Source organism: Macaca thibetana, chromosome 15 (assembly GCF_024542745.1).
Source record: "Macaca thibetana thibetana isolate TM-01 chromosome 15, ASM2454274v1, whole genome shotgun sequence".
Taxonomy (NCBI): Eukaryota; Metazoa; Chordata; class Mammalia; order Primates; family Cercopithecidae; genus Macaca; species Macaca thibetana.
In genome coordinates, this window is record NC_065592.1 from 106,316,314 (window position 1) to 106,342,814 (window position 26,501).

Here is a 26,501-nt window from a genome sequence, read left to right on the forward strand (position 1 = left end):
AAACTATGCTCATGATTGTTCTTCAGGAAGATTTATCTGATGCAATGCCTGAGTGTGGAGAGACACAAGAGTTAAGTGATTGATAAGGAGGCAAAACCTTGGGAGAAAAGAGCTTCTGGACCAGGGTCTTGACCTAGTAGAAAAAGATTGGCTGGGTATGGTAGCTCACACCTGTAATTCCATTACTTTGGGAGGCAGATGCAGGAGGATTGCTGGAGCCCCAGAATTTGATGCCAGCCTAGTGTCTCTACCAAAAACGAAACAAAACAAAACAAAATGCTGAGCTTGGTGGTGTGTGTCTGTAGTCCCAGCTACCTGGGAGGCAGAAGGATCACTTGAGCCTGGGAGATTGTGGCTACAGTGAGCTGTGATCAGGCCACTGCACTCCAGCCTGTGCAACAGAGTGAGACTCTGTCTTTGAAACAAAAAAAAAAAAAAAAAAAAAGGAAAAAGAAAGGTGATTAATGTGAGAGATGTTAAGGAACTAGTAGAGGAGCTAGAAGCAGATTGAATTTTGGGGAATGAGAAAATCTAATCAGGTAAAAAATCAGTACAGTACTATCACTAGAGAAGTCAGGAGGAGAAATTAATTACTATGATTAGTTTTCTTTTGGTATTGTTGACTTTGAGAGTGCTGACTACCCTTGGATGTGAACTCTTTAAAAAATATTTTGGCCAGGTATGGGGGCTTAGGCCTGTAATCCCAGCACTTTGGGAGGCTGAGGCAGACGGATCGCCTGAGGTCAGGAGTTTGAGACCAGCCTGGCCAACATAGTGAAACCCCGTCTCTACTAAATATACAGAAAATTAGCCAGGTATGGTAGTGGGGACCTATAGTCCCAGCTACTCCGGAGGCTGAGGCAGGAGAATCCCTTGAACCTAAGAGGCGGAGGTTGCAGTAAGCCACGATCATGCCACTGCAATCCAGCCTGGGCAACACCCCATGTCAAAAAATTTTTTTTTTTTTTTTTTTTTTTTTTTAGTAGAGACAAGATCTCACTAAATTGCCCAGGCTGGTCTTGAACCCCTGGGCTCCAGTGATCCTTCTGCCTTGGCTTCCCAATGTGTTGTGATTACAGGCATGAACCATTGCGCCTCCCCACAACCCCCTTTCTTTTTTCCAGATATGTGTTTTTGAGGCTGGATGGTGAGAAAATCTAGAGATAGGAATCAGGGAGAGATGTTGGAGGTAGAGACACTGGTTATTTGTATCAAAGTTGTAGTGTCAACTGAGCCCATAAGATTGAAAGAGAGCAGGAGATTGAGGGGTGGGAGAAGGGACACTCTAAAGAAACCCTTGGGAATGCTGACATTTCTGTTATTTTGCTCTCCTGATACACACTGTTCATCCTTATTATTGATACTTGTTCTTGATCCTTCCCAGTGCTGGGCTTCCTATTTTCAGCATTCAGACTATACATGCCTTGTACCTTCTCTTGACTGTAGCTCCACCCTGACTTCTCAAGACTCCTTAGACTGCCTTCGAGGAAGATTATAGCTGTTGTTAAATGTGTGATATCTGTCTCAAGATCTTCAATTGAACTGAAAGATTGCAGTATAGTGGGAGTATTTTCTTTGTATTTAAAAGCAATGTGTGGTTTTTTGTTTTTTGTTTTTTGTTTTTTTGAGACGTAGTCTCACTCTATTGCCAGGCTGGAGTGCAGTGGTGTGATCTTGGCTTACTGCAACCTCTGCCTCCTGGGTTCAAGTGATTCTCCTGCCTCAGCCTCCCAAGTAGCTGGGACTACAGGCTTGTGCCACCACACCTGGCTAATTTTTGTATTTTTAATAGAGACGGGGTTTCACCATATTGGCCAGGCTGGTCTTGAATTCCTGACCTTAAGTCATCCGCCCGCCTCGGCCTCCCAAAGTGCTGGGATTACAGGAATGAACCACCGTGCTGGCCTTGTGGCAGTATGTTCAAATTAGGGAAGCACCAGTTTTCAATTTGAATATATTTTAGAATAATATATATTTTTTTGTTTAGAAGTACAGTAGAGTCAACAGTTTAGGCAGTTATATTCTTGATTTCTTAACTTGCTCATAAAAATAAAAAGAATATTTCATTTTAAATAAGTTAGCATTGTGCAAAATGCCTATACCTGATGTATTTGATAATAAGGGGATTTATTATTGCACATAAGAAACTCCAGGAATAGAGTGCTTAGCACAGCAGCTTAATGATATTGCCAAGGACCTAGACTCATTATATTCTTATTTGCTCTTCCCAGTGTGCTGGCTTTTGATCTTCAGGATTGACCCCTTGTGGTCTCAAGATGACTGAGCAACTCTAGCATATCATTACATAGCAATGCCCCCAAACTGGAAGTAATACTGTTTTGTCATGCATCCCTTAGAGAGTGAAAAACTGTCCATAAGCCCTCCCACATGTTTTCCCTTATATCTCATTGACCACAGTTGTACCATGTAGCTCATTCCTGTCTTAAATCATGGAATTACTATGGTTGAATTAGATTCAGCTTCAGGACCTAGTGAGCTCTCTAGCCTGCAGTGTCAAGATGGTGACCATGGTAAGCTTAAGCATGCAGTTAATGAAACATGAACAAAACTGAGAAGATGTTAGCAAGCGATCCTCCTCAGCCTCCTGAGTAGCTGAGGAGTGGGCAGTGTAGGAAGCCAGTCTTTTCTGCCACAACAAATGTCTGTTATCTCTGAGTTCAGGATGCATTTAGAGAAACACTATTGTCTTTGAGAGAGTTGTGTATTATAGGAGGAGGATGTGTGCTAAATGGAAAAGAAGCTGCAGGGGTATGGTAGTGAAGTACCTGCCTCTGCTCAGGAAAGTCATGGGATGTCAGCAGCTTCTCAGATAATAAATTATATGGGTATATTTGTAATATACCCATATAATTGGTATTTGTGAACTCTGCATTGGGTTCTATTTATTCAAAGTGGGGTTGGCACCAGGTGCAGTGGCTCACACCTGTAATCCTAGCACTTTGGGAGGCTGAGGCAGACGGATTGCCTGAGCTCAGAAGTTTGAGACCACATACTGAGTCTCAGGCAACATACTGAAACTCCATCTCTACTAAAATACAAAAATTAGCCAGGTGTGGTGGCACACGCCTGTAGTTTCAGCTACTGAGAAGGCTGAGGCATGAAAATTTCTTGAACCCGGGAGGCGAAGGTTGCAGTGAGGTGAGATTGCACCATTGCACTCCAGCCTGGGCAACAGAGGGATTATCCCCAAATCCAATATTGCTTTATTTTCTTGTTCAAATTGTTCTAGCTTTGGCCACTGGGAGTGCTTTGACATATATACCCCATCTTCTTTTTTTTTTTTTAAACACTTATGTTCCCGGACCAAACTGAGGGTGGGGCTGCTGTTTCTTGTGGCCCAATAACGAGATGCAGATGAACTGGGGAGGAAGAGAGTTTTTATTTCTGCGATGGGTTACAGGGAGAATACCTGAAAGTTATCACCAGGCCAACTCAATATCACAAAGTTTACATAGCTTATATACCTTCTAAGTTATATATCTATCTGTAAGTGTGCATTCGTCTAAAGACATAAATGATTAACTTCTTTTAGTCCGTAACTAAGGTCTGAGTCTTGAACACCTTCCTCTGGAGCCTCAGTAAATTTACTTAATCTAAATGGGTCCAGGTGCTGGGGTGATTACCCTTATCTTGTCTCCTGCTAAATCACGGAGGTTTGGGGAGTTCCTTTATACGTCAATACACTTGTTTGTGGAGGCCTGAGAAGTTTCTTTAGACCCACAGTAAAACTTGTTTAATCCTAAATGGGCCTTAAGAATTCCTTCATTGTTTTGTCGTGCTTTAAGGCCCAGGAAAGGCCTAGGCAAAACTCTTGGTGGGCTTTTGTTAAATTCCAGCCTTTGCATAAGGGTACTGGCTTTTCCCCGCCCACGCCCCTGGAGATGGAGGCTCGCTCTGTCACTGAGGCTGGAGTGCAGTGGCGCAATCTTGGCTTACTACAGCCTCCGCCTCCTGGGTTCAAGCGATTTTCCTGCCTCAGTCTCCAAAGTAACTGGGATTACAGGCACCTACCACCACGCCCAGTTAATTTTTTGGATTTTTAGTAGAGATGGGGTTTCACCATTTTGGCCAGGCTGGTTTCAAAGTCCTGACTTCAGGTGATCCGCCCACCTTGGTCTCCCAGAGTGGCTAGGATTACAGATGTGAGCCACCGTACCTGGCTGGCTCTTTCAGCTTTTAAAATTTAACTTAACTACTCAGTCTGTACAGAAACAGTTGTTTTGGAGGCCTGAGTTAGTGAGACCTGGCCTGCCATGCTTATATTCTGGGATTACAAGATACTCCACGCTCCTCTTACATATTTCCCACTCTAGTCCCAGAATTAGCTGTTTCTCCAAGGAGCCTTGGTTTCTTTTATTTGAGAATGGCATTTGAAACCGAGATGTCACGCTAGATGTGCTTATTGCTGTTGAGTTTCTAGGGTGTCATTTCTTTTAGGCTCTTTCAGCTGATAGAGTGAGGAAACACATGTATATAATACACACATTTGTAAGTATTTCCACTTGTGACCATGTGTATCTATATGAAATTAAAAATGAGTTTATAATGATGTGTCCAACTCTAATTCATGATTACATGGATCATTCTTGCTTCCTTCTCTTGTTTATTTGTAACCTTCCACTCCAGCAGTGAGAAACCTGGCTTCCACCATCTGCCATCCAGTTTATTTAATTGGTCAATCACAGTATACATGGTTTCAGAATTGTTAACCTTTATTTCCGTGGAGTACAACTTTCAACTATAGCGTAACAGTTGTTTAAGTTACAGAAATGCCAGGTGGTAGATCTAGGTCCTGTTTCTTGCCACATGGAAAGCCAGTCACTGAGCTGAGTATTGCCAGAGAAAAAGCCTTTTCTTTTTTTTTTTTTTGGAGACAGAGTTTCGTTCGTTGCCCAGGCTGGAGTGCAATCTCGGCTCACTGCAGCCTCTGCCTCCCAGGTTCATGCTATTCTCCTGCCTCAGCCTCCCGAGTAGCTGGGACTACAGGCGCCCGCCACCTCGCCTGGCTAGTTTTTTGTATTTTTTTAGTAGAGACGGGGTTTCACCATGTTAGCCAGGATGGTCTGGATCTCCTGACCTTGTGATCCGCCCGTCTCAGCCTCCCAAAGTGCTGGGATTACAGGCTTGAGCCACCGCGCCCGGCCAAGAGTGAGTTTCTATGTTTATTCAAAGACCTGTAAATATAATTTCTATGGGGAAATTGAGCCAGTTTCATTTATGCACAGCTTTTTTGCCTCTGGTCTTTAAAAAAAAAAAAAAAAAAAAACAACTAATACGTTTGTTACCTATGATAAAATTCCAGCTTCCAGCTTCCAAGTGAAAAAAAAAAAAAAAAAAAGACTCCACTATTTCCTAAAGTTACTTGGATCACTGCCTTCCCCCATACCCCCTTTAGTGAAGGTTGTTTCATGTGTTTGTACTACAATTAGATTCTTTTGCTACATTCTGCATTCCATCCTGGGATTCCCCACCTCTGAAATGTTTTCTAAAAGTTACCATGTACTGAGGCTCACTCTTGTTCTCTGAAGTTCTGCTGGTTTTGATAAATGTGTGATGCCGTTTACCTATCATTAAAATGTCATGCAGAACAATTTTACTACCTGAAAGTGTCCTGTGCTTCATCCATTTAACCCTACCCTCCAACTCCAGCTACCACTGATCTGGTACTATCTATAGTTTTGCTTTTTCCAGAATGTCCTTTAAATGGTATCTTACACTTTGTAGCCTTTCAGACTCGCTTCTTTCATTTGTGCATTTCAGGTCCGTCCTTCTCACAATTTCGTTTTAGTTTGTATTTTAAAATGACAGTGACACATAATGAACATCTTTTCTACCTTTTTTTTTTTTTTTTGAGATGGAGTTTCACTCTTTCGTGCGGGGTCAACTGCAATAGAAAAGAGGACCCTCAAACACAGGCTGATTTTTTTGTTGTTGTTTTTGAGACAGAATCTTGCTCTGTCACCCAGGCTGGAGTGCAGTGGCACGATCTTGGCTCACTGCAACCTCCGCCTTCCAGGTTTCAAGCGATTCTCCTGCCTCAGCCTCCTGAATAGCTGGGATTACAGGTGCCAGCCACCATGTACAGCAAATTTTTTTTGTATTTTTAGTAGAGATGGGGTTTCACTGTGTTGGCAAGACTGGTCTTGAACTCCTGACCTCAGGTGATCCGCCTGCCTCGGCCTCCCAAAGTCCTGGGATTATAGGCATGAGCCACTGCGCCTGGCAGTGAACATCTTTTTATAGGCATATTTGCCATCTGTGTATCATCTATGAGGAGACTGTTGCGATCCTGTTACCCCCTCCTCCTTTTTCTTGTTTATGATTGGGATTTATTACCTCATTTAACAAGAAATCTGATGGAAAGACAGTTCCAGGAGTGGTCCTTGATTTTGCGTCAAGGACCAGGTTCTTTCCATCTTCAGTGTGTTGATTTGTCTGGCTCTCATGGTCTCAAGGTGGCTGCCGTAGTTGTGTTACAGGAAAGGGGTCCCAATCCCGACCCCAAGAGAGGATTCCTGGATAGACCTCGCACAAGAAAGAATTCAGGGCAAGTCCCTAAAGTGAAAGCAAGTTTATTAGGAAAGTAGAGGAATAAAAGAATGACTACTCCATAGACAGAGCAGCCCTGAGGGCTGCTGGTTGCCCATTTTTATGGCTTTTTCTTGATTGTGTGCTAAACAAAGGGTGGATTATTCATGCCTCTCCATTTTAGACCTATAGGGTAACTTCCTGATGTTGCCATGGCATTTGTAAACTGTCATGGCACTGGTGGGAGTATAGCAGTGAGGATGACCAGAGGTCACTCTTGTTTCTGTCTTGTTTTTGGTGGGTGTTAGCCAGCTTCTTTACTGCAACCTGCTTTATCAGCAAGGTCTTTATGACCTGTGTCTTGTGCTCCTATCTTCATCCTGTGAGTTAGAATTCCTTAACTGTCTGGGAATACAGCCCAGTAGGTTTCAGTCTCATTTACCCAGCTCCTATTCAAGATGGAGTTGCTCTGGTTCACATGCCTCTGTCAGTTCTAGGCTTCACATACAGTTAAAGTATTCCAGAGGCAGAAAAGGAATCTCTCCTTTCTTTTTTCTCTATGGTATTTTAAAAATTGAGATATATATTCACGTACCATATAGTTCATCATTTTAAAAGTATACAGTTCAGTTTTTTTTAATATATATTCACAGTGTTGTAGAACTATCACTATCTAATTCTAGAACATTTTCATCTCCCCTAAAAGAGTCTGTGTCTCTATCCATTAACTGTCACTCTCCGTCTGTCTTTTCTCAGATCATTTGCCCATTTTTAAATTTGGTTGTTGTGGTATTAGTGACTTGTAAGAGCGCTTTCTGTGTTCTTGGTTGAAGTTCTTTATCAGATAAGATTGTTGCAGATACTTTCTTCCAATCTGTGGCTTATCTTTTCTTTCACTTACCGGTGTCTTTTGCAGAGCAGAGGTTTTTAATTTTAGTGAAGTCCAATATATCAACTTTTTCTTGCATGTGGCATGACTTTAATCTTGTGTCTACAGACTCATCTTGAAACCATGTGACCAAGGTCACTTATATTTTCACCTGATAATCCTCTAGAAGCTAATAGTTTTGCATTTTATTTTTAGGTCCATGATGTATTTTGAGTTACTTATTTTTATTTTAGTATATATACATAACATAGTTCAGTAGCATTAAGTACATTCACATTGTTGTGTACTCATTACCACAGTCTGTCTCTAGAATTTTTTCATCATCCCAAACTGAACTCTGTGCCCATTAAGCAGTAACTCTCTAGTCCCTGGTAGTCACTATTCTACTTACTATGAATTTAATTACTCTAGGTACCTCATATAAGTGAAATTATGCCACACTTGATTTTTTGTGACTGGCCTCTCCTCTCCTCTTCTTTCTTTCCTTTCTTTCCTTTCCTTCCTTTCTTTTCTTTCCCCTCCCTCCCTCCCTCCCTCCCTTCCTTCCTTCCTTCCTCCCTTCCTCTCTTCCTCCCTCCCTCCCTGCCTTCCTTCCTTCCTTTTTTGCAATGGCACAATCTTGGCTCAGTGCAACCTCCGCCTCCCAGGTTCAAGCAATTCTTTTGCCTCAGCCTCCCGAGTAGCTGGGATTACAGGTGCCTGCCACCACGCCTGGCTAATTTTTTTGTATTTTAGTAGAGACGGGGTTGCACCATGTTGGCCAGGCTGGTCTCGAACTCCTGACCTCAGGTGATCCACCTGCCTCGACCCCCCAAAATGCTGGGATTACAGGCGTGAGCCACCGTGCCCGGCCATGACTGGCTTATTAAACTTACTACAATGTCCTTAAGGTTCATCCATGTTGTGACAGTCAGTTTCCTTTTTTTTTTTTTTTTTTTTTTTTGAGGTTGAATGATATTCCATTGTATACATTACCATATTTTGTGTAAACATTCATAAGTTGATGAACACTTGGGTTGCTTCTACTGTTTGGCTATTGTGAAGAATTCTGCTGTGAATATGGGTGTATAAAAATCTGTTGAAGTCCCTGCTATTGTTTCTTTTGAATATGTACCCAAAAGTGGAATTGCTGGGTCATGAAGTAATTCTATTTTTAATTGTTTGAGTACCTGCCAAACTTTTTCCATAGGGGCTGCACCATTTTACATTCCTACCAACAGTGTGCAAGGCTTCTAATTTCTTCACATCCTTGCCAGCACTTATTTTCTTATTGAAGAAAAAAAATCACAGCTGCTGTAGTCTGAATGTGTCTCCCAAAATTCATATGTTGGGAACTTAATTTCCAATGCAGGAGTATTGGGAGATGGCGCCTGTTGGGAAGGATTTATCATGAGGGCTACACCATTATCAATGGAATAATGCTGCTATTAAAAAGGGCTTGTGGGAGAGGGCTCACCCTCTTTTGCCTTTCCACCTTCTGCTTTGTGAGAGAATGTCCACCCCAGATGCTAACACCTTGTTTTGGACTTCTCTGCCTTCAAAACTGTGAGAAAATAAATTTCTGTGCTTTATAAACTGCCCAGTCTCAAGTATCCTGTTATAGCAGCACAAAACAGATTAAGACAGTAGCCATCCTAATGAGTATGTGGTGATACCTCATTATGGTTTTGATTTGCATTCCCCTAATGATTAGTGATGTGTATCTTTTCTTTTTCTTTCTTTTTTTTGGGGGGTGGGGCAGAGTTTTGCTCTGTCTCTTAGGCAGGAGTGCAGTGGTGCAGTCTCGGCTCACTGCAACCTCTGCCTCACAGGTTCAAGCAATTCTCCTGCTTCAGCCTCCAGAGTAGCTAGGAACACAGGCATGCGCCACCATGCCTGGCTAATTTTTGTATTTTTACTAGAGACAGGGTTTCACCATGTTGGCCAAGCTGGTTTCAAACTCCTCATCTCAAGTGATCCGTCTGCCTCGGCCTCCCAAAGTGCTGGGATTACATACGTACATGAGCCCCTGCGCCTGGCCTATGTGTATCTTTTCATGTGCTTCTTGGCCATTTGTGTATCTCTTTTAGAGAGGTCTGTTCAATTTCCTTGCCTGTTTTTAATTGGGTTGCCTTTTCACTGTCTTGATAGTATCCTTTGATATACGAAGGTTTTTCACTTTGATGAAGTTTGATTTATGTGTCTTTTCTTTCGTTGGCTGTTCTTTTGGTGCCATATCCAAGAAGTTATTGTCAAATCCAATACCATGAAGCTTTCCTTCATGTTTTCTTCTAAGAGTTTCATAGGTTTTACTTTTATGTTTAGATTTTTGGTCCATTTTGAGTTAACTTTTATATGTGGTTTAGGGTAGCGATCCAACTTCATTCGTTTTAATGTGGATATCCAGTTTTTCCATCACCATTTGCTGAGAGAGTGTCCTTCCTTTCTCATTAAATGATCTTGGTACCCTTGTTGCATATTATTTGTTACATATATGTATTTACTTCCGGGCTTTTTATTTCCAAGCTTTTAATTTATTTTTTGCCATGTTGCCCAGGCTGGACTTGAACTCCTGGGCTCAAGTGATTCTCTTGTCTCAGCTTCCTCAGTAGGTAGAAATACAAGGACACACTGCCAGGCCCACTCGGGGTTTTTTTTTTTTTTTTTTTTTTTTTTGCGACAGAGTCTTGCTCTGTCGCCCAGGCTGGAGTGCAGTGACACGATCTTGGCTCACTGCAAGCTCCGCCTCCCAGATTCATGCCATTCTCCTGCCTCAGCCTCCCGAGTAGCTGGGACTACAGGTGCTCACCACCATGCCCAGCTAATTTTTTGCATTTTTAGTAGAGACGGGGTTTCACCATATTGGTCTGGCTGGTCTCGATCTCCTGACCTCGTGATATGCCCATCTTGGCCTCCCAAATTGTTGGAATTACAGGCGTGAGCCACTACGCCCGGCTCCGCTTGGGCTTTTAATTCCGTTGGTCTGTATGTCTGTTTTTATGCCGGAACCACACTGTTTTGATTGCCATATGTTTATAGTAAGTTCTGAATTCAGAAAGTGTGAGATAACTTTTTTTTCTTTTTCAAGATTATTTTGGCTATTGGGGGTCCCTTCAGATTCTATATAAGTTTTAGGATGGAGTTTTCTCTTCTTGCAAAAAAAAAAAATCGTTGGGATTTTGATAGGACTGGCATTGAATCTACAGATCACTTTTGGTAACAATGATACCCTGACTATGTTAAGTCTTTAAATCCATGAACATGGGATGTCTTTATGTTTATTTATACCTTCTTTAATTTCTTTTTTTTTTTTTTTTGAGACGGAGTCTCGCTGTGTCACCCAGGCTGGAGTGCAGTGGCCGGATCTCAGCTCACTGCAAGCTCCTCCTCTCGGGTTCACGCCATTCTCCTGCCTCAGCCTCCCGAGTAGCTGGGACCACAGGCACCCGCCACTTCGCCCGGCTAGTTTTTTGTATTTTTTAGTAGAGACGGGGTTTCACCGTATTAGCCAGGATGGTCTCAATCTCCTGACCTCATGATCCGCCCGTCTCGGCCTCCCAAAGTGCTGGGATTACAGGCTTGAGCCACCGCGCCCGGCCCCACCTTCTTTAATTTCTTTCAGCAGTGTCTTAAAGTTTTAAGCGTAGAAATCATTTACTTTCTTGGTTAAATGTATTCCTAAGTAACTTATTCTTTATGATGCTATTGCAACTTGAATTTTTTTTTTTTTTTTGAGGCTGGGTGTCACTCTTGCCCAGGCTGTAGTGCAGTGGGGTGATCATAGCTCACTGCGACCTTGAACTCCCAGTTTCAAGTGATCCTCCCACCTCAGCCTCCTGAGTTGCTGGGACCACAGATGTGTGCCAGCACGTCTGGCTAAGTTTTTTGATGATTTTATTTTTTTGAGACACAGTTTCACTCTTGTTGCCCAGGCTGGAGAGCGATGGTGTGATCTTGGCTCACCACAACCTCCGCCTCCTGGCTTCAAGCGATTCTTCTGCCTCGGACTCCCATGTAGCTAGGATTACAGGCACGTGCCACCACACCCAGCTAATTTTGTATTTTTAGTAGCGACAGGGTTTCACCATGTTGATCAGGCTGGCCTTGAACTCCCAACTTCACGTGATCTGCCTGCCTCGGCTTCCCAAAATGCTGGGATTACAGGCGTGAGCCACCATGCCCAGCCGTTTTTTGATTATTAGTAGAGACAAGGTCTCACTGTGTAGCCTGGGAGGGCCTCAAATTCCTGAGCTCAAGCTGTCTTCCTGCCTTGGTCTCCCAAAATGTTAGGATTACAGGTGTGAGCCACTGTACTCAGCCCAATTTGAATTTTTTAAGTTTCATTTTAAAATTGGTAATCTTTAGTGTATAGAAATGCAGCTGATTTTTAATGTTGATTTTTGTATCCTGTAACTTTGTTAAATTCATGTATTATTTGTAACAGGTTTTTTTGTGTGTGGAATTTTTAGGGTCTTCTACTTACAAGATCTTGTCATCTGTGAACAGAGATAATTTTACTTCTTCATTTCCAGTTTGGATGCCATTTCTTTTTCTTGCCATATTACTCTGGCTAGAATTTCTAGTGTTGTATTATACTGAATAGAAGTGGTGAAAGTGGGCATCCTTGTCTTGTTTCTGTTCTTAGAGGAAAAGTTTCCAGCCTTTCCCCATTGAATATGATGTGAAGTGTGGGTTTTTCATATTTGGCCTTTATTATTTGAGATAATTTTATTCTTTTCTTAGTTTTCTAAGTGTTTTTATTATGAAAGTGTGTTGGATTTTGTCAGATGCTTTTACTTCGTCATTTAAGATGAGTTTGTGGGTTTTTCCTCTGTATTTTAATGTGATGTATTACATTGATTGGTTTTCTTTTCTTTTTTTTTTTTTGAGACGGAGTCTCGCTCAGTGCTCAGGCTGGAATGCAGTGGCGCGATCTCGGCTCACTGCAAGCTCCGCCTCCCGGGTTCACGCCATTCTCCTGCTTCAGCCTCCCAAGTAGCTGGGACTACAGGCGCCCACCGCCACGCCCGGCTAATTTTTTGCATTTTTAGTAGAGATGGGGTTTCACCGTGTTAGCCAGGATGATCTCGATCTCCTGACCTCGTGATCCGCCCACCTCGGCCTCCCAAAGTGCTGGGATTACAGGCGTGAGCCACCGCGCCCGGCCACGTTGATTGGTTTTCATAGGTGAACTGTTATTACAGTCTTAGAATAAGTCCTTGGTTATGGTGTATAACCATAATAAACTGCTTAATAAACTGTTGAATTTGGTTTGCTAATATTTTGTTGAGGATTTTTGCATCAATGTGCATAAGGAAATTGTTCTGTAGTTTTCTTTTTCTTTTTTTTTTTTTTTTTTTTTTTGAGATGGAGTCTTGCTCTGTCACCCAGGCTGGAGTGCAGGGGTGTGATCTCAGCTCACTGCAACCTCCGCCTCCCAGGTTCAAGCAATTTTCTTGCCTCAGTCTCCTGAGTAGCTAGGATTACAGGCACGCACTACCACGCCTGGCTAATTTTTGTATTCTTAGTAGAGGCGTGGTTTCACCGTGTTGGCCAGGCTGGTGTCGAACTCTTGACCTTGTGATCCACTTGCCTCGGCCTCCCAGAGTGCTGGGATTACAGGTGTGAGCCACTGTGCCTGGCCCTATAGTTTTCTTGTAGTGTCTTTGTCTGGCTTTTTTAGAGTATGGCAGTACTCCCTGATCTGTGATTTTGCTTTCTGTGGTTTTGCTTTCTGAGGTTTCAGTTACCCGAAGTGGGCTGAGGTTTGATAATCCTAAATGGAAAATTCCAGAAATAAAAATTCGTAAGTTTTAAGTTGCACATCACATTCTGAGTAGTGTGATGAAATACTGTGCCATCTTGCTCTGTCCTTTCGTCCAGCATTTACACTGTATATGCTGCCCATCTGTTAGTTAGCCATCAGTTATCAGATGGACTGCAGTATCACAATGCTTGTGTTCAGGTAGCCCTTATTTTATTTAATAATGACCAAAAGCACATGAGGACTGTGCCTAATTAAAAATTAAACTTAATCATAGATGTATGTAGGAAAAAAACAGTATATATAGATGGTCCCAAATTTGATGGTTGAACTTAGATTTTTCACCTTTACCTTGATGCAAAAGCAGTATGCGTTTAGTATGCACCTCTACTTATGATTGTGTTGTCTGGATAAGCCCATCATAGGTTGAATATGTCATAAGTCTAAAGCGTCAACTTAGTGTATTTTCAACTTATAGTTGGTTTATTGAGACGTAACCCCTTTGTAAGTGGAGGAACAGCTGTATAGGATTTGGTACTTTTCAAGGCATCCACTACAGTTCTTGGAATGTGTCTCCCTTGGATAAGGGGGCAACTACTCTGGCTTCAGAGAGTGAGTTAGAAAGTGCTCCTTCCTCTTCATATCTTAGGAAGAGGTTTAATTCTTTAACTCTTTGCGGGAATTCTGGGAGGTTTTTGATTACTGAATCAGTCTCCTTACTGGTTATAGGTCTATTTTTATTTTCTGTTTATTCATGATTCATTTTTAGTAGGTTATGTGTTTCTAGGAGTTTGTCCATTTTATTTCATTTATCCAGTTTGTTGGCTAATTGTCTATAAGACTACCTTATAATCCTTGCTATTTCTGTAAGGTTGACCATTGTTATCTTCTCTTTCATTTCTGGTGTTAGTAATTCAGGTCTCCTCTTTTCTTGGTTTGTCCATTAGTTTGATATTTGATTTTTTTTTGTTGATTTTTCTTTTCCCTTTCCTTTTTCCGTTTTTTTTTTTTTTTTTTTTTTTTTTTTTTTTTTGAGACGGAGTCTCGCTCTGTTGCCCAGGCTGGATTGCAGTGGCACAATCTCTGCTCACTGCATGCTCCGCCGCCTCCTGGGTTCAAGCGATTCTCCTGCCTCAGCCTCCCGAGTAGCTGGGACTACAGGTGTCCGCCACTATGCCCGGCTAATTTATTTTTTATTTTTTATTTTTAGTAGAGATGGGGTTTCACCATGTTAGCCAGGATGGTCTCGATCTCCTGACTTCGTGATCTGCCTGCCTCAGCCTCCCAAAGTGCTGGGATTACAGGCCATTGCGCCCGGCCTCCTTTTTTTTTTTTCTTTCTTTCTTTTTTAGGCAAGATTTCACTCCCTTATCCCAGAATGGAGTACAGTGGTATGATCATGGCTCATTGCAGCCTCAACTTCTTGGAGTCAGGCAATTCGTCCACTGCAGCCTCCCAAGTAGCTGGGACTATAGGTGTGTGTGCCACCATCCTTGGGTAAACTTTCTTTTTTTTTTGTATTTTTAGTAGAGACAAGATTTCACCATGTTACCCAAGCTGGTCTTTAACTCCTGGGTTCAAGTGTTCTGCCCGCCTTGACCTCGCAAAGTGCTAGGCTCACACTGCACCCGACCTGATTTTGTTGATTTTTCTGTATTGCTTTTCTATTCTGTATCACGTTTGTATCTGCTCTGATCTTACTTTCTTTTCTTGCTTTGAGTTTAGCTTGCTCTTTTCTAGTTTCTTAGGGTGGAAGGTTAAATTATTGATTCGATATCTTTTATAACCACATATCTACGGCTGTACACTTCCTGTTAAGCGCTGCTTTAAGCTGCATTCAACTGGTGTGTCGTGTTTTCATTTTTGTTCAAATGAAAGTTTTGTAACATTCCTTGTGATTTCTTTTATCTATTATTTAGGAGTATGTTTTAATATTTTAATATTCATGAGTTTTCCAAATTTTGTTATGTTGATGTCTAATTTCATTCTGTGTGGTCAAGAACATAGTTTGTATAAATTATATAAATTAACTCCTTTTAAATTCATTCAGACTTGTTTTACAGTCTTCTCATATGCACATAAGAATTTCTATCTTGTTGGGAAGAGTGTTCAATAAATGTCTGTTGGGTTTAGTGCACTGTGTTACCAAAGTCTTCTATTTCTCACTGATCTTCTAATTGCAGTTACTGAAAATGGGTATTGAAGTCTCTAGCTATTGTTGATTTGTGTATTTGTGCTTTTATTTTTAGAGAGTATTGATGCTGGTAGGTGAGGATGATGACTTTTTTCCTAAACGAGACTGGCGTCTCACTTTGTGGCCTAGGCTAGAGTGCAGTGGTACAGTCATAGCTCATTGCAGCCTTAAACTCCCGAGCTCCAGCGATCCTCCTGCCTCAGCCTCCTGAGGAGGTGGTACTACAGACACATGTCACCATGCCTGGTTAATTTTTAAATTTTTGGGAGAGATCGAGTCTTACTATGTTGTCTATACTGCTGTTGAACTCCTAGCCTCAAGTAAATCTCCCACCTGCCACCTGAGCCTCACAAAGTGCTAGGATTACTGGCATGAGCTACTGCACTGGGCCTGTTTTGTTTTGTTTTTTCCCCTCTAAGAGATGGGGTTCTTGCTGTGTTGCCCAGGCTGGACTTGAACTCCTAGGCTCATGTGATCCTTCCAAGTAGCTGGGACTATAGGTGCACACCACCACTCCTGGCTGAGAATGATAATTTGATGTTGCATTGTATAAATCTTTTTAATATTGATTCTAAAAGGGTCCTATAAATCAATATGAAAGATTAAGGTCACCAATAAAAAACTGACAGAAGATGAATAGGCAATTCACAGAAAAAGAAATGCAAATTCCTAATATAGGAAAGAAGCTCAGCCTCATTGGGAGTAAGGGAAATACAAAATAAAATTAGATAACCATTAAAAAAATCAAATTAGGAAAAATTTAAAAATTATTATTATTTGAGATGGAGTCTCGCTCTGTCCCCCCAGGCTGGAGTGCAGTGATACGATCTCGGCCTACTGCAGCCTCCGCCTCCTGGGTTCCAGTGATTCTCCTGCCTCAGCCTCCTGAGCAGCTAGGATTACAGTTGCTCGCCGTCATGCCCGGCTAATTTTTATGTTTTTAGTAGAGATGGGGTTTCGCCATGTTGGCTAGGCTGGTCCCGAACTGCCTGCCTTGCCTCCCAAAGTGCTGGGATTACAGGCATGAGCCACTGCACCTGTCAAAAAATTTAAAAATTATTATGTAGTCTTAGGATATGGCGGGACAGGTATTCCCCAAAAAATTGTTAATGAGACTGTAAGTTGTTCTTTTTTTAAATTGTTAATGACACTGTAGAGTGCAATGGCGTGATCTCGACTCACTGCAACCTCCTCCTTCCAGGTTCAAGCCATTCTTCTGCCTCAGCCTCCCTAGTAGCTGGGATTACAGGCACCCGCCACCATGCCCTGCTAGTTTTTGCATTTCTAGTTTCACTTTGATGGCCAGGCTTGTCATGAACTCCTGACCTCAAGTGATTGGTCTGCCTCAGCCTCCCAAAGTGCTGTGAGTATAGGTGTGAGCCACTTCCCCTGGCCCAGAGTTAATTTTTGCTGTTACAGTGTTTTAGCTTTGTGCATATGGCATCTCATAGTTTAGGGATCTTAAAGAGAATTGTTGCTTCAAAGGATAAATATGTAGTTTGTCTAGATGTTGCCGCATTTTCTTCCATAGTGGTGTACTATTTTTAGTTCCTATTTGCAGTTTTTGTTTCTTTTCAATTGCATCATCAATAGAAGTTTATAAATGTTTGAATTTTTAATGTCTGATACTGAGAACTTGTGTTTGAATTTAGCTTAATTTTGTATTTTTCTTACTACAAATGAGACTACTGAAGGGACATTTGATTTCTTCAGTGAACTGATTCATATTTCTTGCCTATCTTTTTATTGGGCTGTTAGTCTTTTGCTTAACATTTTTAGAAGCTTTTTATATGTTAGAGATATTAGTTGATTAGGTGACATAAGATAAAGTATTTTTTTGACTTCTAATTAGTGAAACTTTTAAATTATAATTGGATTCTAAATTAAAATGTATATATTCTTTGACCCTGCAACTTCACTTCTAGAAATTTATCCTAGAATGCTAATAAAAGGATATTAATAGTCCCAGCATTTTCACCCTTATGTGTATGGCCAGGGGAATTGGAAACATGTTCATACAAAAACTTCTATATCCATGTTTATAGCAGCATTATTCATAATAGCCAAAGATGGAAACAGCCTGAGTGTCTATGAACTGATGCATGGATAAACAAAATGCAGTATCTTGATGCAGCGGAATATTATTTAGCTATAAAATTGAATGAAATACTGATACATGCTACAACATGGATGAACCTTGAAAAAATGCTGATTGGAAGAAGCTAGACACAAAAGGCTACATGTTATGTGATTCCATTTATGAATTCTATTTATGTATAATCCCAGAATAGGCAAATCCATAGAAACAGAAAGTAGATTAGTGGTTCTGAGGGGGAGTAGGGGGAGAAGGAAATAAATAATGTCTCCTAATGGGTGTAGGGCTTCTTTTGGGGGGTGATAAACATGTTCTGGAGTTAGATAGTGGTGATGGTTGTACAACCTTGTGAATATTCTAAAAACCACTGACTTGTGCACTTGAAAATGGTGAATTTTATGAGATGTGACATATTTTTTAAAAATAAAATGTATAACCTCAATCTAATCATGAGAGAATATTAGATTAATTCAAATTGAGGAACGCTATGTAAAATTATTGGTAAAAAGTATACTAGTATTCCTTGAAAGTATCAAGATCATGAAAGTAAAAAAATAAAAGTCTTGGGAGCTGACTTAGATTGGAAGAGCCTAAAGAAATGTGAGAACTAAATGCGGTGTTAAATCTTTGATTAGATTCTGAACCAGAAAAAGAAAATGGGAAAAATGGCAAAATTCAAATAAGGTATGTAGATTAAAGTTTTGTAGCAATGCTAATTTCCTGTTTTAGATAATTATACCATGGTTATAGAAGATTTTAACATTTGGGGAAGCTGGGTGAAGGGGATATACAGGAACTCTTGGTTTTTGCAACTTTTCTGTAGGTTTAATATTATTTCAAAATTTAAAAAAATTAATTGCAGCAGTTTTAAATAAGTGAAAATTCCATGTACTCTTATCAATATTGGAATGGTTAAAATTATGGCACATTCATACAGTGAGATGCTGAGTAGTTAGCTATTAAAAAGAGTGTGGGCCAGGTATGGGGGCTCATGCCTGTAATCCCAGCACTTTGCAGTAAGCTGAGATTATACCACTGCACTCCAGCCTGGGCAACAAAGCGAGACTTCATCTCAGAAAAAAAAAAAAAAAAGCTACATAAGAAACAACCCTAATACTTAATGGCTTAAAACAACAAGCATTTATTGCAATTCTTTGGGTTAGTGGTGTGAGTGAAACTCAGCAAGAGTTCTTCACTGATTTCTCTCGATGTGTCTCATGCTTCTGTAGTCACCTGTAGGCTTGATTATAATTGGGTCGTCTAAGATGGCCTTGCTCCTATGTCTGACAGTTGGTGATGGCTGTTAACTGGTTTGTCTGTGAGGCCTTGATAGGGAGAGTTTCTTACGCTCTCATACTCCTGTGGCAGGAAGAGATTTCTCCTTGTGGTAGTCTTGAAGATCTTTGGCAATCTAGGTTCAGAAATCCATGTTTTCACTTCACCTGACTGTTGGTTACAGGAAGTTGTCAAACCAGCTTTGATCTAGGGACGTGGAGAAATAGACTGAACCTTTTGATGGAATTGGCAGCAAAGTCATATTGTGAAAATGTGTGTGTACAGGGATGAGAGCAATTTGTAGCTCTTTGTTTTTGCAGTTTTCCATAGGAGTGATGGAATAAGATTTGTATTTTTAAAAAGTTCACTCTGAGTGTAATGTTACCACAAGTTTGGAGGGGACAGGGAAAACGAGTCACGGCAGGGTTTACAGGTCATTGCAGTAATCTGTGGGAGAGATGATAAATAAGAGCGTGCACAGACATTGCACACTTTTCATCCTCTGCTTCTAAACATCTCTGGAATTGGGATATCTCAAGATATTCCATACTGATTTAAAGGGGTCTGAGCTGTCCCTCAGGCCTTTGAGCATGTGATACCCATACCCATCTCTCTTATTATGTAGGTAAAGAAACTTCAGCCCTAGAGAAGTTAAGTTGCTAAGGAACACATATTTGCAAGGGACAGAGCAGTCAGATCCTGAAACCTCAGTCTCTTGAAGACCCAGTTGATATTCTACTAAAGCTCCAGTGATTTGCATTGATGGGACAGATCAAAAGTCTATAATCTTTTTCTCTTTTATTTATTTCTTTTTTTTTTTCCCGAGATATAGAGTCTTGCTGTGTCACCCAGGTGGGAGTACAGTGGTAGGATTTCAGCTCACTGCAACCTCTGGTGCCCGGGTTCAAGCAATTCTTCTGTCTCAGCCTCCCAAGTAACTGGCACCAAGTAGCCCGCCACCATGCCTGGTTAATTTTTGTATTTTTTAGTAGAGGTGGGGTTTCACTATGTTGACCATGCTGGTCTTGAACTCCTGACATTGTGATCTGCCTGCCTTGGCCCCCCAGAGTGCTGGGATTACAGGCTTCAGCCTGTGCTATAATCTTAGCACCTTCCCTTATTAGGGGGAAGTGAAAGCATCAGGGATAACACCAAATGAAGTTTTATTTTAAATGACCGAGGTAGGCCCTAACTTTATTTTACACCTTTTTTCTGTACCATTTAAAGATAATAGATTTCTTATATTTCTTTGCTAATTTTCATAATAACTTTATTTTTTAGCTACAAGGCTTTGGCCGACCAAGTGTGTACCATGCTGCTATTGTCATCTTCCTTGAATTCTTTGCGTGGGGCCTGTTGACAACTCCAATGTTGACTGTAAGTATTGCTGAATTGGGTTTTTGTTTTGTAAGAGAAAGAGGTAAGTTCTTAGGCATGTATCACTGTGTATGTCTAGATACGTGTTTGGGAGTAGCTCTTGATAGTGATTTAAAACAGCTTGTTTCATTTTTTTTTTTTCCTTTGTAGTTTCTGAACAACGTGTAACACAAACACCTCTTTAAATATTCCTGGGTAGCACTGCACTCCTATTGAACCAGACTTGGGGGTGCTGTTACACAAATTAACTGTATATGTTTAGGAAGATCTTTAAGATGCTTTAAAGCAGCAATTCCCAACCTTTTTAGTACCAGGGACTGGTTTCGTGGAAGACAATTTTTCCACAGAAGTGGGTTGGTTGGGGGAGGGTTTCAGGGTGAATCTGTTCCACCTCAGATCATCAGGCATTAGATTCTCATAATGAGCGCAACTTAGGTCCCTCACATGCATAGTTCAGAGTAGGGTTCCCACCCCTATGAGAATCTAATGCCACTGCTAATCTGACAGGAGGCAGAGCTCAGGTGGTAATGCTCACTCACCTGCTGCTCTGTGTGACTGGGTTCATAACAGGCCACCGACTCATAGGGTCCTGTCCTACAGGAAATTGCAAAGCATTGTTGAAGTCTGTAACTTCTTTATGGGGATGTTAATGGTCTTTGACTTAAGAACATAGTAAATAGCAGATTGGTGAGTACTTTGTAACAATGAGTAATAATTGTAGGAATATCTAAATTTCAGTTTTTCGTAGCTTATCGATAGCCATTTTCTTCAGAGGTGGTATTGAATATCTTAGCAAGAACTTGTATGTTTGGGCTATGATGTGGTTAGAAGGAAGGGAGATGCCAAAGAAAAGATGACGGGGCAGATCTTAGGTGGCTTACAACTATTTAATGCTTAATTTTAATAAAGTATTTTAAATTGGAGTTAAGTTTCAGTTGTTTTAATTATTCTTTAAAAATTATTGATAGGCTGGGGACAGTAGCATATGTCTTTAGGCCCAGCTATTTAGCAGGCTGAGGTAGGAGGGTTGCTTGAGCTCAGGAGTTCAAGTCTAGCCTGGGCAACATAGCAAGACCCCATCTCTAAAAAAACAAAATTAAAAAAATAAAACTTTGGAGCTCAACTCTTCCTAATCATTTTGCCTTACTGAAGAATCCCTCTGGGTACAGATAATCATTGTTCTTAAATAAGGTTTAGACAGCAGAGAACTTTAGAGGGTGGCTGTTAGCCCGTTAGCCTTACATAAGACTTTGCTATGAACCTTTTAAAGTTTTTAATTCTTCTGGCACATTTCAAATACAGTTTGAGGCCTGATGCAGTGGCTCACGCCTGTAATCCCAGCACTTTGGAAGGCCAAGGCTGGTGGATCACCTGAGGTTGGGAGTTCAAGACCAGCCTGACCAACATTGAGAAACCCCGTCCCTACTAAAAATACAAAATTAGCCAGGCATGGTGGCGCATGCCTGTAATCCCAGCTACTCAGGTGTCTGAGGCAGGAAAATTGCTTGAACCCGGAAGGTGGAGGTTGTGGTGAGCTGAGATGGTGCCATTGCACTCCACCTGAACAAAAAGAGCAAAACTCCATCTCAAAAAAAAAAAATACAGTTTGATTAATTAAAATTATAATTTGGGTGGAACAGAGGACTTAAACATTGCCTGCTTCCTTAATCCTTCTTTTTTTCTTATTGCAGTTTTTCCTTCATAGTAGGAAACCTATAGTAGGTTATTTGTTATTAGTTAATGAGGATAATTAGTCCCATTTTGAGTTTCATGAGATTCTAATTTTCTTCACTGTTTGTGTAGTGCTGCCTGGGATATGGTTGGTGCTTAATAAATATATTCCTTGAACAAATACATGTGTTTGTTCAGGACACATTTTTAGTATGAATATAGACAAACCAGATCACTCTTTTTTTTTTCCATTTAAAAAAATTATGGTAAAATACATATAACAAACTTACCATTTTCACTCTTTTGAAGGATACAGCTCAGTAGTATTAGATACATTTCATAATGTTGGGTATCTGTCACCACCATCCATCTCTAAAACTCATTTCATGTTTTAAAAATGGGTGGCTTGAGTGTGTTCCAGTCTCTTATATGCATGTATATAGTCTAGAGTCAACCGATTTGGGGAGAGCTTTTCAAGCCTCTTGTGGCTGTCTCACCTCCTACAACTACCTGTTGTATCTATCCTGGGCCTAGTCCACCAGTCTTCCGTGTTTGCCCTGTTAACTTGACAACACTCCAAATCCAATGAGTCCTCTCAGGCAGCAGCATGTCATGTTTAAACTAACATACCCCACACAGCTGGGGTTGGGGGAGGGGCAGGAGTCTGGTAGCAGCTCAAAACTAAAACCACCGTTACTGCCTGAAGTTCAGGAACTTAATAAATAAATGCTCCCAGTTTGTTTTATGCCTTTGGTTGAATTCCAGAGCACGGAAATAGGTTCATACAGCTGTATTGAAAGATAATTTGTTAATCTTTTTATACTGTCATGTCAAATGTGAGAAGTCTGACAATCTTTTTTTTCTTGTAGAGGTTGGGTTTGTAATACATTAAAAAAAAAATTCAAGGCCGAGTGCAATGGCTCACGCCTGTAATGTCAGCACTTTGGGAGGCTGAGATGGGCGGATCATGAGGTCAAGGAGTTCAAGATTAGCCTGGCCAACTTGGTGAATCCCCATCTCTACTAAAGATACAAAAAGTAGCCAGGCATGGTGGCATGCACCTGTAGTCCCAGCTGCTCGGGAGGCTGAGGCAGGAGACTCGCTTGAACCCGGGAGGCGGAGATTGTGGTGAGCCGGGATCACACCACTGTACTCCAGCCTGGGCAACAGAGTGAGACTCCGTCTCAAAAAAATTAAAATTAAAATAAAAAAAATAAGAAAGAGAGAGAGAGAGAAAGAAATTCAAATCAAACCATTAGAGGGTTCCTATAATATTTCTGAGTAATATAGTTAGAAAAACCACTGGATTAGCTGATACCTCAGTACTTTATGCACTTTTCAATTTCTGTATTTCCCTGATTGTCCTAAAAACCAGAAAATAGGAAAGATGTTCTTCTACCCTCACAATATAAAATTATAGGATTTTGAGCTGTGTTAGGAGTTTGAACTGAGGAAAATATGATTCTATAGAATGATATATTTTCCTAAAGTTTCCTCATGGCTAAAATAGGAACCAGATACCTTTTTGTGTAAGCTTTTAATTTGAAGTATAATGTGTACAGAAAGATGTACAAATTATAAATACACAGCTTGATGAATTTTTTTATACAGTAAGTACACTTACACATCCAGCATTGTACCACACTCTCAGAAACAATCCTAAGTAATTTCTGTCCTTGACACATTTCTAATATGACAGTTTGGCCTTTGTGTTTGTGTGTTTAATATTATATGAGTGGAATCATACAATGTATACTCTTTGTTGTCTGGCTTTTTTGGCTGAGTACGTTTATGAGATTAATCCATGTTGTATGTAGCAACATTTCATTGTTGTAGAGTGTGTTGTTATATAACCACATACAATTTTCTGTTATCTTGGGCAGGAAAGGATTAACTGAGAAGGCCTGAGTTGCTCAAATCTTTCATGTTCCCAAGAGGACCATTTTCTGTGACTGGTCCTTGACAGGCCCCAATTGAGCTCTTAGAATATTCTGCATTCAATAAGAATGAATCTTTGAACTTCACTGTTCCAGTTTGTGCAAACAGCATTATTTATGATGAACACCTCCTTTCCTTCTCATGAACTAGAGCTTTGGTAACTGGTCATTCATTGTGTGCCTTCAGGATCACCCGCCAAGAAAAACCCTGAACTCCTAGGCTTTTGTGAGCTTCCATAGTAGACAACACTTCACATAATGTTGTTACAGTTTCTCTTTTTCTTTTTCTTTTCTTTTTTTTTCCCCCAAGACAGAGCCTGGCTCTGTTGCCCAGGCTAGAGTGCAGTTGCGCTATCTCGGCTCACAGCAGCTCCGCCTCCTGGGTTCAGGTGATTCCCCTGCCTCAGCCTCCCGAGTCCTGGCTAGTTTTTGTATTTTTAGTAGAGATGGGGTTTTGTCATGTTGGCCAGACTGGTCTCAAACTCCTGGCCTCAAGTGATTCACCCGCTTCGGACTCCCAAAGTGCTGGGATTATAGGCTTGAGCCACTGTGCCTGGCCATTGTTGCAGTTTATTGCTGGAGGAATTAAATGCTTTATGTGTGATTCCACTGGGAGAGGACTCTTAGAAGCATGCACCTGGTTTCCTCCAGACTTTACCTGATGTCCCTTTTCCCTTTGCTGATTTTACTTTGTGTCCTTTTGCTGTAATAAACTGTAAGTGTAACAGTTTCAGAGTCCTGGAATCCTCTTAGCAAATTGCTGAACTTAGAGATGGTCCCGGAGTCTGTTGACACAAATCCATTTGGGTGTTGGACATTTGCGTTTCCAGTTTTTGCCGATTACATATATTGCTGTTGCAATATTTCTTGTATATATCTTTTGGTGAACATGTATACGTGTTTCTTGGAGTATATATCTGGGAGTAAAATTGCATGGTTGTGTTCAGCGTCACTATGTAGTGCTAAAAGTTTTCCAGAGTGGGTGAACAGTTTACTCTTCAGCCAGGCAGACTCCATATCTTCACCGGCAATTTGAATTTCATTCTGGTGGGTACATTATGGTCTTAATTTGCATATTTCTAATGACCAATGAAGTTAACTCCCTTTATATATAACATATATCTTTTGGCCATGTGACTATCTTTTTGTTAAGTGTCAGTTCAAGCGACATCAGTTTTTTTAAAATTGGGTTGTATGCCTTTTTCTTATTTGTAGGAGTTCTTTATATATTCTGGGTACAATTTTTTTTCATGTGTACATTTGTCTCTATACACACATATATACTTATTGTTGATATCTTTTCCTTATTCTTGGATTGCCTTTCTTCCTTTTTTTTTTTTTCGAGATGGAATCTTGTTCTGTTGCCTAGGCTGGAGTGCAGTGGTGTGGTATCGGTTCACTGCAACCTCCACCTCCCAGGTTCAAGCAATTCTCCTGCCTCAGCCTCCCAAGTAGCTTGGAATACAGGCGTGTGCCACCATGCCCGGCTAATTTATGTATTTTTAGTAGAAATGGGGTTTTACCATGTTGGGTATGCTGATCTTGAACTCCTGACCTCAAGTGATCTGCCCGCCTTGACTTCCCAAAGTGCTGGGATTACAGATGTGAGCCAGAATGCCCAGCCTGGGATTGCCTTTCTGCTCTCTTAATGCCTTTGGATGACACTAATTTTAATTGAATTTAAGTTTTTATGTAGTTCAATTTATTTTTCCTTATGGTTAGTGCTTTTAAAAAATCCTGTTTAAGAAAACTTTTTCTACCACAAGCCTTTATTGGTTTACTGTTCTCATGTAGTCCTATCATCTAAAAAGATCATCGTGTTTGGTAGGGGGTCAGTATTCACGTTGGTTGCAAAAGAATATATAGTTGAACCAGCATCATTTACTGAAAAAATTCTTCTTTCCCCACTGTACTGTGTCATCTTTGTCATAAATGAGACAGCCATCCACATATGGGTTTGTTTCTAATTTTTTTAGTATTCTGTTGAGCTGTGTATATATATATATATATATTTTTTTTTTTTTTTTTTTTTTTTTTGAGACGGAGTCTCGCTCTGTCGCCCAGGCTGGAGTGCAGTGGTGCAGTCTTTGCTCACTGCAGGCATTATTTTTTTTATTTTTATTTTTTGGGCAATGGAGTCTTACTCTTATCACCCAGGCTGGAGTGCAGTGGTGTGATCTCAGCTCACTGCTACCTCCGTCTTCCGGGTTCAAGTGATTCTCCTGCTTCAGCCTCCTGAGTAGCTGGAATTACAGGCAGGCGTGCACCACCATGCCTGGCTAATTTTTATATTTTTAGTAGAGACCGGGTTTCACCATGTTGGCCAGGCTGGTCTCGAACTCCTGACCTCAGGTGATCTGCCTGCCTCAGTCTCCCAAAGTGCTGGGATTGCAGGTGTGAGCCACTGTGCACAGCCATAATATCTTGTATAAATTCTTTAGTGTGGTTCATTTTCCTAAAGATTGCCTTGGTCTAAGGCTTTTTTATGTCTCTGTATATTTTATAATCAGCTCTTCAATATCCACAAAATAATTTGCCAAGAATTTTGATTATGATTGCATCGACTATAGATTGATTGTGGAAGAATGGACATATTGTTGTCTTCTTTTTTTTTCTTTTTTATTAATTCTTTGGTTGAGAGTCTCACTCTGTCGCCCAGGCTGGGGTGCCGTGGCGTGATCTCGGCTCACTGCAACCTCTGCCTCCCGGGTTCAAGTGATTCTCCTGCCCCAACCTCCTGAGTAGCTGGGACTACAGGCGTGTGCCACCAC

At 40.9% G+C, this 26,501-nt stretch overlaps 1 protein-coding gene across 1 annotated transcript in view; it reads left to right on the forward strand.

The window, feature by feature from the left end:
- Positions 1 to 26,501, forward strand: part of MFSD14B (major facilitator superfamily domain containing 14B) — a 77,698-nt gene that overhangs the window by 16,682 nt on the left and 34,515 nt on the right. The window contains exon 2 of the mRNA XM_050761390.1: positions 20,027 to 20,122. Coding sequence (XP_050617347.1) covers positions 20,027 to 20,122 — 96 coding nt within the window. The remainder of the gene's footprint in view (positions 1 to 20,026; positions 20,123 to 26,501) is intronic.